General features: G+C 52.3%; 1 protein-coding gene across 1 annotated transcript in view; it reads left to right on the forward strand.

The window, feature by feature from the left end:
- Nucleotides 1-12,271, forward strand: part of Mvb12b (multivesicular body subunit 12B) — a 165,627-nt gene that overhangs the window by 132,684 nt on the left and 20,672 nt on the right. Inside the window, exons 8-9 of the mRNA XM_005346015.3 lie at nt 7,191-7,246; nt 10,129-10,188. Coding sequence (XP_005346072.2) covers nt 7,191-7,246; nt 10,129-10,188 — 116 coding nt within the window. The remainder of the gene's footprint in view (nt 1-7,190; nt 7,247-10,128; nt 10,189-12,271) is intronic.

A 12,271-nucleotide genomic window follows, 5' to 3' on the forward strand; every position in this document is an offset into this window, starting at 1 on the left:
GTCTGTGCCCAGCAGACGCTGAGGAGTGGCCGTTAGTGCGAGACACCTGTGGTTTATTAGCCTTCAACTCTTCACATCGGTTTTCTGGTTTTCTCTGCCTGTGGTGCTGTGGGTGGAACCCAGGGCCTTGCACATGCTTTAAACAAGGCCACCATCACTGAGCTGTGCTCCAGCCCTTGAAGACTCCTTTCTGGGGTACATCAAACAGCTGGACTTACTATGGGGTTGGGGTCTTTGGTTCTTGTTTTCTTGAAAGAAAGAATTCAGTCAAGACAGATTTTTTTAAGCAGAAGTTCATTTAGTAGAGCAACACCAGCAGTCAAAGAGAAATGGCATGGGCTACCTCCAAGGTGGGATGCAGCCCAGTGCATTCTGTAATGTGGACTTTAAAGTTTTAGGAATATTTACGAGGTGACATATTGATGGGGTGAAGTGACCATTTTTCCCTCCCAACTCATGATGAACCAGATTTCCCTTTCATGGTATTTCTTCCCATGGGACTAGGCTTGAGGTCAAAACCACAATGCACACAGTATTTTAATGGTGCCAGGCCTCGTGAGGCTGCAGACCGTTCATTAGTCCGTGTGAAGGGTGTAGCACGAGCCTAGCTGCAGCTGCGAAGACATTTGCACAGTGGCGTTCTGGCCACTGGGAGACCTGGCTAAGACACAGCCTTGGCTTTCTTCAGTCACCTCGCGTGTCCCTCCTTACCTACGTGGTACCAGACCATGCCGGGACCTCCTTTCTGGATCAAGCTTCACTTGTAGCTGCCGAGAGAATATGCCAGGGAGGGCACTGTTGGGTACCCCGTGCATCATCCCACGGTGCAGTACAAACATTGCATCTGTGCCTCTGGGACTCATGGGTAAGATGGTTTAATATGGATGCATGGAGTTCGTGAAGGGCCTTTTCCTCTGTGCAGCAATAATGTCATCATCCCTAGCCAACCGAGAAGCTTGTTTGTACATGGGCTTTGTGTTTTTATCTCATTGCAACAGGAATGGCCCAGATATTGTCATTTTCTTTTACAGTTGAAAGGCTCCGATAGTGACCCTTGCCCTCGCCACAGCAGTTGTGGGGCAGGAGCTCATGTTCTGAACTCATTCCCCAACAAAACGGCCCATGCTTTGGGAATCATACATCAAGTGGCCACCATAGGACTGCTGTGCTAGCTCCTGTTGCCGATGAGGGGCATTTACCCTAGCAGATGAAACTCTGACTCAGGCTTAAGTGACTTACCCAGAACCCCATGGCTAACTAGCTGGCACCACTGCATGTTTGACTGACACCGGTGCCCACACTTCTCCTTCCTCTTGAGCGTGGGACTCCAGAATCTCTGGCTGTGACTGATAAATTGCTCCTCTTGGCTTATGAATAACATGGCAAAACAAATTACTTTGGGGACCTAGAAGGAAGTTGTTGGCCTTGTGTAAACTATATTGGAATGTCACCGAGCAGACAGCTCCGGAGGCGTCTACAAATATCTTCCAAAGATATCTCCAAAGTGAGTCACCCAGAAAGCAGGACGCCCCCGTGTTTTGGTTTGCAAATGAGTTTTGAGAAATGGCATTGAGGTCTTGAGCTGTTGGCACTTTTCCCATCCCAATCGCAAAGGACTTTGGGAATGCTGCAGGAAAAGGAGAGGAAGGGACGGGGTACTGACTGCTTGCTGCTCAGAGCTCCAACAGGTCAGGAGAGTAAAGACCTCCCACCGTTCCAACTGCATTTAATACCATTCCAGAAACTACTGCCTGCCAGTAAGCCGGTTTGCCGTGCCTCAAAGACACCCAGGCACCATAACCTGGGCTCCCTAACCCTGTGTGCTGACTGTGGCTAATAACAGAGGGGCCTTGTTTTGAAGTTTACATTTTCACTACCCTATTTTATGACTCTTTATCAAGCATGTTGAGTTGAAATCTAAGTGTTCTTGTCCCTGCCGCTTGTAGAGATGTCAAGGAGGGATGGGTTGACTGCTCTGAGTAACTTTGGGTAATGGTGGAAGACCCAAGGTCCGGAACCCTCAGGAGCTAGTCAGTGGGTGGTTTGTGTTGAGTCTGAAGAAGCCCGAGGCATGTGTCAAGATGGGGATCAAAGACGAGCTCTAGGGATTCCTTTGTAAAATGAAAGAGAGGAGGCGGGAGCTGTTGTGGGGGGCCGGTTTCCAGGCAGACTTTCTTACAGGTTCATAGCGTAATCTGTGGGAGCAGAAATCCAATCTGATGCCCAACCAAATGCAGCATGCAAATTGGACTGCTTCCCTGAGAGCAGCGAGCCAGGGTCTGGGTCAGTTGAAGAGGAGAAAAAACAGCTCTAGACTCTGGGCTACCAGCTTGGCTGCCTCGTTCCAGCGGGGGTGGGGGCGCAGCAGATTACAGCTTTATTTGTTTAAACCTCGGCATCTGTAAGCATTCACAGTCCTCTTGACTTGTGCTGCCTGGTTGTAAAAAGAACAGTTGAACGAGCTCATTGTTTGGGGCTCCTTTCTTTAATGTATTTTACAAACACGCGCAGTGACAGGCCTGACATGCAGATTTCTATGTACTCGTGCTTCAGTCTGGGATTACAGCATTAATAACACAGTTCCGTGCTTCGTGCCATTTTTAAGCATGATCGTTATGATAAAGGGCATATACTTAATTACAGGCCTGCTTAATTACAGCTCTGTTGAAGCTCGTTTGTTTAGGAGAATGCTAATTGCGCTACGGAGCCGCGGTACATCCTCACTTTCATCTGTTCCGTGTTGCTCCGATCCATGGAGCAGCATTTGTTAAAACTGCCACCAGATTTTTTTTTAAGTAAAAAGAAGAAAGCAGTGGCCTGACACTAAAGGGACACCGCTTCCAGTCAGAGATTGGGAGCCACAGTCCAGGACGCTCTGCCCACATCAGACCCCTGACTGCTGTTGTCAGATGTGGCTGTTGGCAAGGAGCGTGAGACCCATTTTCCAGACAGGCTCAAAGGTGTGGTGTCCCTGCATGGACATAGCCCTCTTTCTGCCACAGGCCATGCCGGGAGCCTGTCACAGCCTGGAACTCCTGGGTGCGTGACTTACGGAAGAGGCTGCAGGTGGGAAGGTTGACGGTTCACCCCCGTGAACAAGAAAAGGAACAAGGGTCCTCCCTTGTCTTTGCAGAAGAGACCTTGGGAGGACCACGGGCTTTCACTTTTCCTCTTGCATTACCTCCCAGGCTTAGAGGAGCCTCTGTAATGTCACCCTGGGAACCCAGCTGGACAAAGGACCAGAACCTGCTCAGGTGTCATTCCTGATTCTGTGACATGTCTATGCACACAGGTCAGGGGGATCAGAGAGAAGCCCTGCCCTAATCCTTGCTGGTTGGCAGGGCACGGAGACCCTGTGACCCGTGTCCCCCAGTGATGTGTGGCTCTGAGTAGGTCAGTGAGAGGCTGGCAGCTAGGACATGCTCCAGTCTTGAACAGTCAGGGTGAAAACACACCAGCCCTGGCTGGGGAAGGAGAGAGGAAGGAGGGGGACAGGGCTCCCTGGGAGAGGGGGGACAGAGATGATTTATGGCCAGTCTTGGGGATCACATGAAAAATGTGTGCCATCATTTTAAGGATTATGTTTGCCAAACCTCTGAGTATTTTCAAATATGGAAGGCTGTCCAGATAAGGCTCCTAGGAATGGAAGCTGTTGAATCAGAAGGGGCTTCCCAGGATCCTAGTGCTAAACTCTGCAGTGCACAGACCCTACCCAGCTCCCACAGTATCAGTGGCTCTGTCTGTTCCTTCTGTGCAGTGTATCTTCCAAGAGGAGAGTGAGGCCCCTGAACTGTAATTGGTCCAGCCAGCCCTTCTCCCTGTGGCTGTGGCTTCCTAGCAGACAGTGGCTTGTGCCCTCTTCAAGCTTCTCTTATCCAGCCCCACTCTGCCTGCTCCCATGTGTCAGATGCAGTGTGGGATGCTAGGCAGAGTCCCACCTCCCTGGGGTAGCGGGCCTGAGTCTGCCTCTCCATTTCCATATGGAGTTAGCTAAGAGTCCCGCAGTGTCCTCCCTCTCTTCAAGGCTCTCAGGATGATCATGTGAGAATATCATGGAAGCTCAGAGCAGACCAAGTGGTGCCTGGATCCTGTGGCCATGCTGTGCCACTATGGCCTCAAGAAGGGCACCTTCCATGTTCAGTGAGCAAATCACATTGATGTGTCCAGCCAACTCAGAGCCCTTTGTTACTGTCTCTAGCTACTGTGCGTGTCTTCCCTTTGTCCGGCATAGCTAAGGCCACACTGTTGTTACTGTTGTTACTGTTGCGACTGTTGTTACTGTTACTACTGTGCTTGTCTTCCCTTTTTCCTGCATAGCTAAGGCCACACTGTTGCTACTGTTGCTACTGTGCATGTCTTCCCTTTGCCCTGCATAGCTGCACTAAACTATAAGGGGGATAAAGTCCATGCTCTGATGTCACCCAAATGTCAGTGTTCTGCACCCTTCATCAGAGTCCACTCTTAACCAATTAACAAGCATTCCTACTAGGTCCCTATCAGCCATATTTCACTTAAAAAAACAATCATGTTTCTTCTTAGCTAGCAGGTGATGTCCTGACCCCCTTCAGAGCACGTGGTTAACCTGCCTCTCAGTACCTAGGCTGTGTCATGTGGAAGGGGGATGTGGGTGCCATTAGTGGAAGCCAGATGACAACTTTGTGGTGCCAATTCCCTCCTTCTACCTTTGTGTGATCCCAGGGCTCAAACTCAATCTCGTGCAGCAAACACCTTTACCCACTGAGCCAGCCATACTGTATATGAATGTGCATGCATGCATGCCTGTCTGCGCCACATACAGTGCTCATGGAGGCCAGAAGAAGGTGTAAGATCCCTCTGGAACTGGAGTCACAGGTCACAGATGGCTGTGAGCTGCCATGTAGGTGCTGGGCATAGAACCCAGTGTCCTCTGCAAGATTCTAAGTCCTGAGCCATCTCTCCAGTGCCTTGCCCTCAACCAGACACACTAGATTCTTTAAATGCAATTTGGTCTGTTAAGTATGACCTGGAGGTCATGTCTGCTTAGGTGTGTCCTGTGTGCTGTGAGCCCTATCTGGGCGGTTCATCTTGAGCTCTGCCCTGCTGGTTCTACCAGATGGGCTAAGATCTGTTCTCTAGTGAATGAGAAGAGCGGCTGACTGCCCAGCCTCCCATTGTGAGTCCCCTTTACCAAATGTCACCTCAGTCTCTTTACCAAATGGCTCCTTGCAGTCAGGACTGAGCACAAGGGGCTTCCAGCTCTGTTGCCAGTGTAGGCAGGGGTGTAACTGCCACCACCATGCTGGTAGCCACATCATCGTGCGGCCTCATACTTCTCACAGTGTGAGATGCTCTTCTTCTGCTGCCGTCTAGTAGGCTCCAGGGGAGGACATCACTGTAGAAGTGGGTGAGGAACCTTGTTAGCCCCTGCACGGTGGCGGGAGCAGTGCTGTGCACATGTGCCCTTTTCCGTGAGAAGTAAAATACGATGGTTACCTGTGTCCAAGCATCGTAAGCCAGGGCTTCCAGGTTCTTGCTTCTGGCCTGTGTGACCTTGGTGTCGGCTCCACCTCTGGAGCCTCTGTTTTGTCATCTCAAAAGCATCAGAGGGCCCTAGACCCAGCAAGTATTCGAGGGCAGAGCATGCAAGAGCTGTGTGGGGTGAACGGGAGCTTAAAGTTTATGTTGGGTGGTCAGCGGCAAGAGCCAGTGTGGCCTTTCAGGGTGTATCCCTAAGAAGCTTGTGGCTTTCCAAGGAAACCTCCTTCACGGCACTGTGTCTGCTGTGACAGGCTCACAGGTGGTAGTGGGGCATTTGCAGTGGGCGTGTGAATCACTTGGGATTTTGTCCCTCCTTGCTCTGCCGGTGCTGTCTCATGCACCATGCCAGCATTCAGCCCTTCTCTTCCGGCTTGTAGGGCCCAGCTGCAGTGGGAGATGGCCCTGCAGAAGGGGGCTCCCAGTGCAGGCAAGTCCGCTTTTCATTCCCTCCCTCCCTGCAGTATTATGGCCACAGCTAACCACTCGCTGTGTGGCATGTCTTACAGATCAGACACCGGAAGGGATTCCGTTCCCTCTTCCTGCGCTCTCCTTTCCGTTCCTGCTTCTCTTTGGCCCCAGCCCTGGAAGGTGGTCCCAGCATTTGAATGCCAAGGAAGTCTTCATTTTAGGAAATGGGCAGAGGGGAGGCCCAGTGTTCATTCTAAATCCATGGTCTGCCACAAACCACCCTTTCGCTGCAGGCTGCAGGTTCCTACACTAAGGGCCAGATGTATAGGCTGAACTTTGCCTCAGCTCTGTCCTGCTTCTGCAGGGCACCATCTCAGTCAGCAGCCCAGCTCTCTGTGCATGGGTCACACTGTGAGGGCCCTGCATCACACGCTCCTCTGTGGCAAGACTGCCACCAGTTTAGGGGTGGAGACCTAGATACAAGTCGATTACAGGAGCTGTGGTACAGAAAGGAACTGAGTTTCCAGGTCCCTGCATTCCTCATTCACAGGCTGCTCATTCCACACCCTTCAATCTTGACTCAGCCCCGAAGCCGCGTCAAGGAATCAGTAACCATGTGTTCTCCCTTCCCCACAAACACTGCGCCCACTCTGCCAGGCCCTGAGCAAGTTTCTGGCCTGCGTCACTGTAGACACATAGCACACCTCACAGCCATTAGCCAAGCTTCTTTTTCATGTGACTTCACGGCAAGTCCAGCCCAGGGCTCAAGCACAATCATCCTGACCACCAAACTACTTGTCTTTCCATGGAGACGCTGATGAATACCCAACACCACCAAAGAGAGACAGGTCGGCCTACAGAATGTACAGTGGACATGCTACTGCCAGCTTCCTCCCAGAATGCACCTCTGCCCCCTCACAGCCATACATCACATTCTTCCTGCTGTCAGGCCCTTAGTGGCTCCAACTACTTATGACATAAGCCAGAGCCCTGGGTAAGAAGAGGCTTCCATACCAGCCCTGTGCTACTCCCCCACCCTCTCTGCACCGACTACACTCAGAGGGGCCACACAAGGCGTCTGTATCCCTGGGCAGGGTGCGTTCCCTGGGAGCGGAGAGCAGCGTCCCACTCAGCAGCTCTCACTCACTTGAGCTGGGCAGCATCTGCCTCCAGCCAGGGAGTGATTGGTCCTCTCTGTACCGACATCCTAGGTTGCTGGACAGCAGTTGTGTCTTCAATGCGTTCCTCTCTTTCCTCTCTTGCAGCAATGGATGGTGTGCCGTTTATGATTTCAGAGAAGTTTTCCTGCATTCCAGAAAGTGTAAGTTTTATGCATGCCCCCCCCAACACCTTAACCTGAAGTCCCTCAATGTCTATGCACAAGCTGCTCTTAGCGCCCTGGAACCCCTGGGCCTGGGCAAGCATCTCTGCCTGTGTGCTGAACCCTAAAACCAGAAGGCACAACTTGTGAGAGCTGGGGTGCGTTCTGCTTGTCTTGGGCCCTCCAGCCGGGTCCTGCACCTAGCAGATGCCTGAGAAGTGGAAGAAAAGGGCAGCTAGAGGCCAGGATCCTAGAGACACTCAGCAGATGAGTGTGTACGGCCACGCTTTTGCATTTGACTAACAGGTCGCAATGTTTCCCAAGTTCAGCTTCCTCGTCTAGTTATTGTTTGAGACTGGCTCTCGTTGTGCAGTCCTGACTGCCTCAGAACTAGCTCTATACACCAGCTGGCCTTGCACTTACAGAGAGCCACCTGCTTCTGCCTCCTGAGTGCTAAGATTAAAACATGCACTACAACAACCAGCCTTAACGTGCTTTTTGTTTGTTTGTTTGTTTTTGAGACATACAGGCCTGGCTGGCCTGAAACTCACTTCATCGATCAGACTGTCACAACTCAGACCCACCTGTCTCTTCCTTCCTAGCGCTGCTCCACCACACATGGCCTTGGTTTTTCACTTCCCGGTGATGAAGTTGGCCTGGTTCCCCACTATCATTGCTGCATTCTGTATGTCCTGCACGCTGTGCCGTGGAGCAGTGTCAGGTGCCTCTGGCTGTGGTCTGTTTAGGTTGAGCCCTGAGCCTCTTGAATGACAGAGGAACTAGGCAAGAGCAGAGGCCAGTATCTAGACCATGAGAGGCCACAGCCAGGACCTTGTACTGGTTCCGTTCCCTCCTGGAGACACCCCTCTGATAGTGCCTGGTCCTCGGGACGCCTCTGCCCTCACTCAGCTGCGCAAGCCTGGGCCACGCTGGGTCAGTAAACTTGTGTCTGGCTTTTATTCTTCCTGTAGAAGATTGCTTTGAGGCGTCACTAAGCACCAAGGCCCTGGTTTGGCCCATCGAAAGACCCCTCAAGTGTTTTTCTTGGACCCAGTTTAAAACCACCCGCCTGGCGATCCGACCTGCTCTGTCGTTTCCATTTTTATGAAATATAATAGGCCTCCTCTGAGCCCTTCTGGTAAGCAGCTTAATCGTGAAAAATGGTCCTGACGTGACATGGGGAGCCTGAGGAACTTCCGCAGACTCCACTTGGCTGCGTTGCCATGGAGACACTGGCACCTCTCCCGCATGCTCCCTGGGAGAGGCAGCTCTGCCCTGCTCACCAGCTCCAGTTGGGAAAGTTTAGTGGACTAGTTAGGGCCTAATGATGCAACAGCTGGACCTCTGCTGGCTCCTGGGCCAGGCGGGCAGGCGGCCCCGTACTCACAACATGAAGGCTGGCATCTTCAGCAGAGCCAAACTGTTTTGTGGCTACTGGAAGAGCAGCCCCAGGAGCTCAGGGTCTAATTTGGTGGCCCTATCCCAAGTTTGCCCTCACAATGTGCTACTGCCAATTCAGCAAGTGCTCAGGGCCACAGATGCAGGCCAAGCCCTGTGTTAAGCCCTTCTAAGCACTTCTCTGTTTAATCCCCCAGCAGCCAGACCAAAAGGGCCCACCCATGCCACTTTTAACAGGCTTTTAAATGTGGCCTTCAAAGTAAGTATGGGGGGGGGGGTATCCAGATGCCTCAGCAGGTAAAAGGGCTTGCGGCAAAAGTCCAATCACTGGAGTTCGATCCCTAGAACCCACATTAAAAAAGCCAGATACGGTGACATGCATGTGTAATCCTAGCAATCCTAAGAGATGGAAGTCATGAGCCAGCTGGCCTGGAGTACAAAGGAGAGCAGAAACGGAAAGAGAACCGACTCCTCAAAGTTGCCCTCTGACCTCCACATGTGTGTCCACACTCGCACCCTAAAAATCTGCTGAATAAACAAATAGAGAAGATTAATCCTTCCTGCACCACAAGGCAGCCAGTTGGGATCCAGAGCCTTGGACTCAGGAGCTAACCACTGGCCTCTTGCAGTGCAGGACATGCAGGTAGCCCAGTGCAGGTGCTAACCCCAGCCCACTGCAGGACTCTGGGTCTAAACAGACAAGTCCTGGCTTCTCTGTGGATCTCAGGCTCTACCTGCAGGCGAGGCTGCAAGAGGCTAGCCTTCTGCTGCTCCCAGAAAACCAAGAACCGGTGTTCCTGGAAAACCAGTGTTCCTGGAAGCAGTGTACCTGGATTCTGCACTGGCAGCAGCCTACACGGGGAGGCTCACACAGTCCAGCCTGCTCACCTGCGCTGACTTTCCTAGTCTGTGTTTTTGCCGAGAAATGTTCCACTGTCCACAGAATTGCAGAGCCCTGTTAAAGTGTGGCCTCTCGCTTTCACCACCATGATCTTGCAAAGCATTAGCTGATGGTAGTCATTTCCTTCTTCCGTCTCTATCAAAGACCTGGTCCTCCCCTAGATACTGCAGACCCTTGAAACTCCCGCCACTCTGTAGAGACACCAGGCAGTGTGGCCTTTGGTAACTGCTTCAGACACTTCCAGCCCCGAATCCCGTCACAAAAGCATAAAGCACTCACTTTCTCCTTTGGTGTCAGAAAAAAAGATAAGCTAATTGACCATAGGCACGCCTTCTGGGAGGCCATGGCCCCTCCCCTTACCCCCTGCCCCCAGTGCTGTGGATATGTGGCGAGTTGTCTTGTGGTTCAGAAGGTTCAGCTCACGATGTGCTTATGGTTTCTGCCTGGACCTGTAGGCTGAGCATCACAATGTCCATTCCTGTGGTGGGGCTGAAGATGCTAGGGCGGCTTGTCCATCACAGTTGTCATGAGAGCAAGGGGCTTTCTCCAGCCATCAAAAGGGTGACTTGGTCTGTATTTTCAGATGCAGCCGTTTGATCTCTTGGGAATCACCATCAAGTCCCTGGCAGAAATTGAAAAGGAGGTAAGTACGCTGGGCTTGTGACACTGCTCACTCTAGGGTCCTTGTTCCTCCATCAGGGCTTGGTTCCAGAAAAGGTGGGTGCAAGAGCCCTCCTGAGGAGAAACCCAGTCAGTCATTTTGAGCGCACCCATCGCTTGCCAGAGGCCATGACCAGTGCCTTGTCCTGTCTTCTCATTTGCTACCAGGGCCATCTCAGATTCAACCAACTCTTGATCCAGAGGAATGTCCTAGGCTCCTCATACTTAGCCAGGTTCCTCCTTCCCGGCTGGTTTATGGCATCTGCGCATCATAAGAAAGACACCAGGATCAGGGTCCAAAGGAAAGTTCCAAGGAGACAGACCCGAAACAGTAGGGCTCCACAGAAGGCCAGGCCTGCTGGGGTTGCCGTTTTTGGCCAGCGTCAGTATGCACATCCCCGCGGTCACGTGCTGCCACCAGAGCTCCTCAGAGAGGAACATTTGTCTCACAGATGGAAATGGCAGAACCATTTCAATATCCTTGGTTCCTTGGGGTTTTCTTGTGTGTACCCAGCCAGCAGAAGCAGGCTGCATTATTGAAAGATGGCTGGAATCAAGGAAAATTGAATCAGTGCAGTACAACGAATTCCTAAACCATCAGAGCAAGAACAAGACAAAATCTCCCCCTTTGTCTTTGATTCTCAGTAAATCATAAAAACATGGTTGTCACCTATAGTTTTGTTTGCTGGCTGGCTGGCAACAGGAGGAATGGCTGGCCACGATGCTGGAAATCTAGGTGTAGATAGAATTTCACATCTGCCCTTTAAACAGCCTTTGCCAGGGCTCCAGCATAGGGTGGGCCTCCCCATGGGGTGGAGTCTGTGGGTACCCAGGGGAGGCTTTGAGAGCTGCACTGGAGAGCAAGATAGACCAAAGTCACGTAGACAGATTTGGAGCAGCCTGACTGCCTGACTCAGGCAGGCCACCTTCCCGCCTGTGCAGGGGTAGCAGGAGAACCAGCCTCAGGGTATCAGCCAGTGCTGTGTGCACAGGTGGGAAACTCTGGTGGCAACAGGTACCCAGTGCTGGGGTTGGGTGCTACAGAAAGGGGCATCCAAACTTCTCCCCCTCCTGAGCACCCCTGCCCTTGCCAGTGGGCCTTGCCAGTACCGTCTTTTTCTTAAGCACTCACATGGGCACAGTCCTTGTATTTGGGGCTATTTTGTTGTCACCCTGAGTGACCAAGTAACCACCTTCTTCCTTTGTATGAGGCAAGATTGAAGCCTAGTCTTGTCCTGGAAGCCCTTGAAGGGGACTGTCCGAGCTGGTGGGGACATAGGGCTGGGCTGCATCCAGGATGCAGTGAGTAGATAAGACCCTGTTGTCAGGCTGGGGCATGTCATAGCCACACCAAATGTCTGGATTCTCCCTCTACTCTGAGGGCTGGCACATGGGCAGGCATGTTCTTATGATGTATGTCGTTCACCTCAGTACTGAGTTGGGGTGTGGCTTCCCCCAAGACACAGCACTGGATAGTGAGGACAGCTCTGGAAGGAGCTTGTGGGCCTGATTCCATCTCTTCTCATCGACTTCTCTGGGCCTGTTTCCTCTTCTGTCAGGTGGGGCAGTAAAGGAAATACCAGCCATGCTTAACGGGGCTCTGCTGAGACCGTGGGGTTTGGGGGGCTCTGCTGAGACCGTGGGGTTTGGGGGGCTCTGTTGAGACCATGGGGTTTGGGGGCTCTGCTGAGACCATGGGGCTTGGGGGGCTCTGCTGAGACTGTGGGGTTTGGGGGGCTCTGCTGAGACCGTGGGGTTTGGAGCCTGCAGAGCTGGCAGCATCACCATCACCACTGCCCATCACTACATCCTCCCTTCCCATGGGGCAGGGGCAGGAGGCAGTCTGCCTGTCCTGGTTAGCAGCTGAGGGATGCCATCTTGTTTTGTTTCTCACTGTGAGTCTCAGTGAGAAGACAGGCTTGTAGTTGTGGCTGAATTATGCTAAAGTTGCAGAAAGGTGGGAGAATAGCAAGTGGGAGTGGGGTGTGGAAGCATAGTGAGGGTCACCACGAGTGGGAGTGGGGTGTGGAAGCATAGTGACGGTCACCATGAGTGGGAGTGGGGTG

The sequence above is a fragment of the Microtus ochrogaster genome, chromosome 4, assembly GCF_000317375.1.
Source record: "Microtus ochrogaster isolate Prairie Vole_2 chromosome 4, MicOch1.0, whole genome shotgun sequence".
NCBI lineage: Eukaryota > Metazoa > Chordata > Mammalia > Rodentia > Cricetidae > Microtus > Microtus ochrogaster.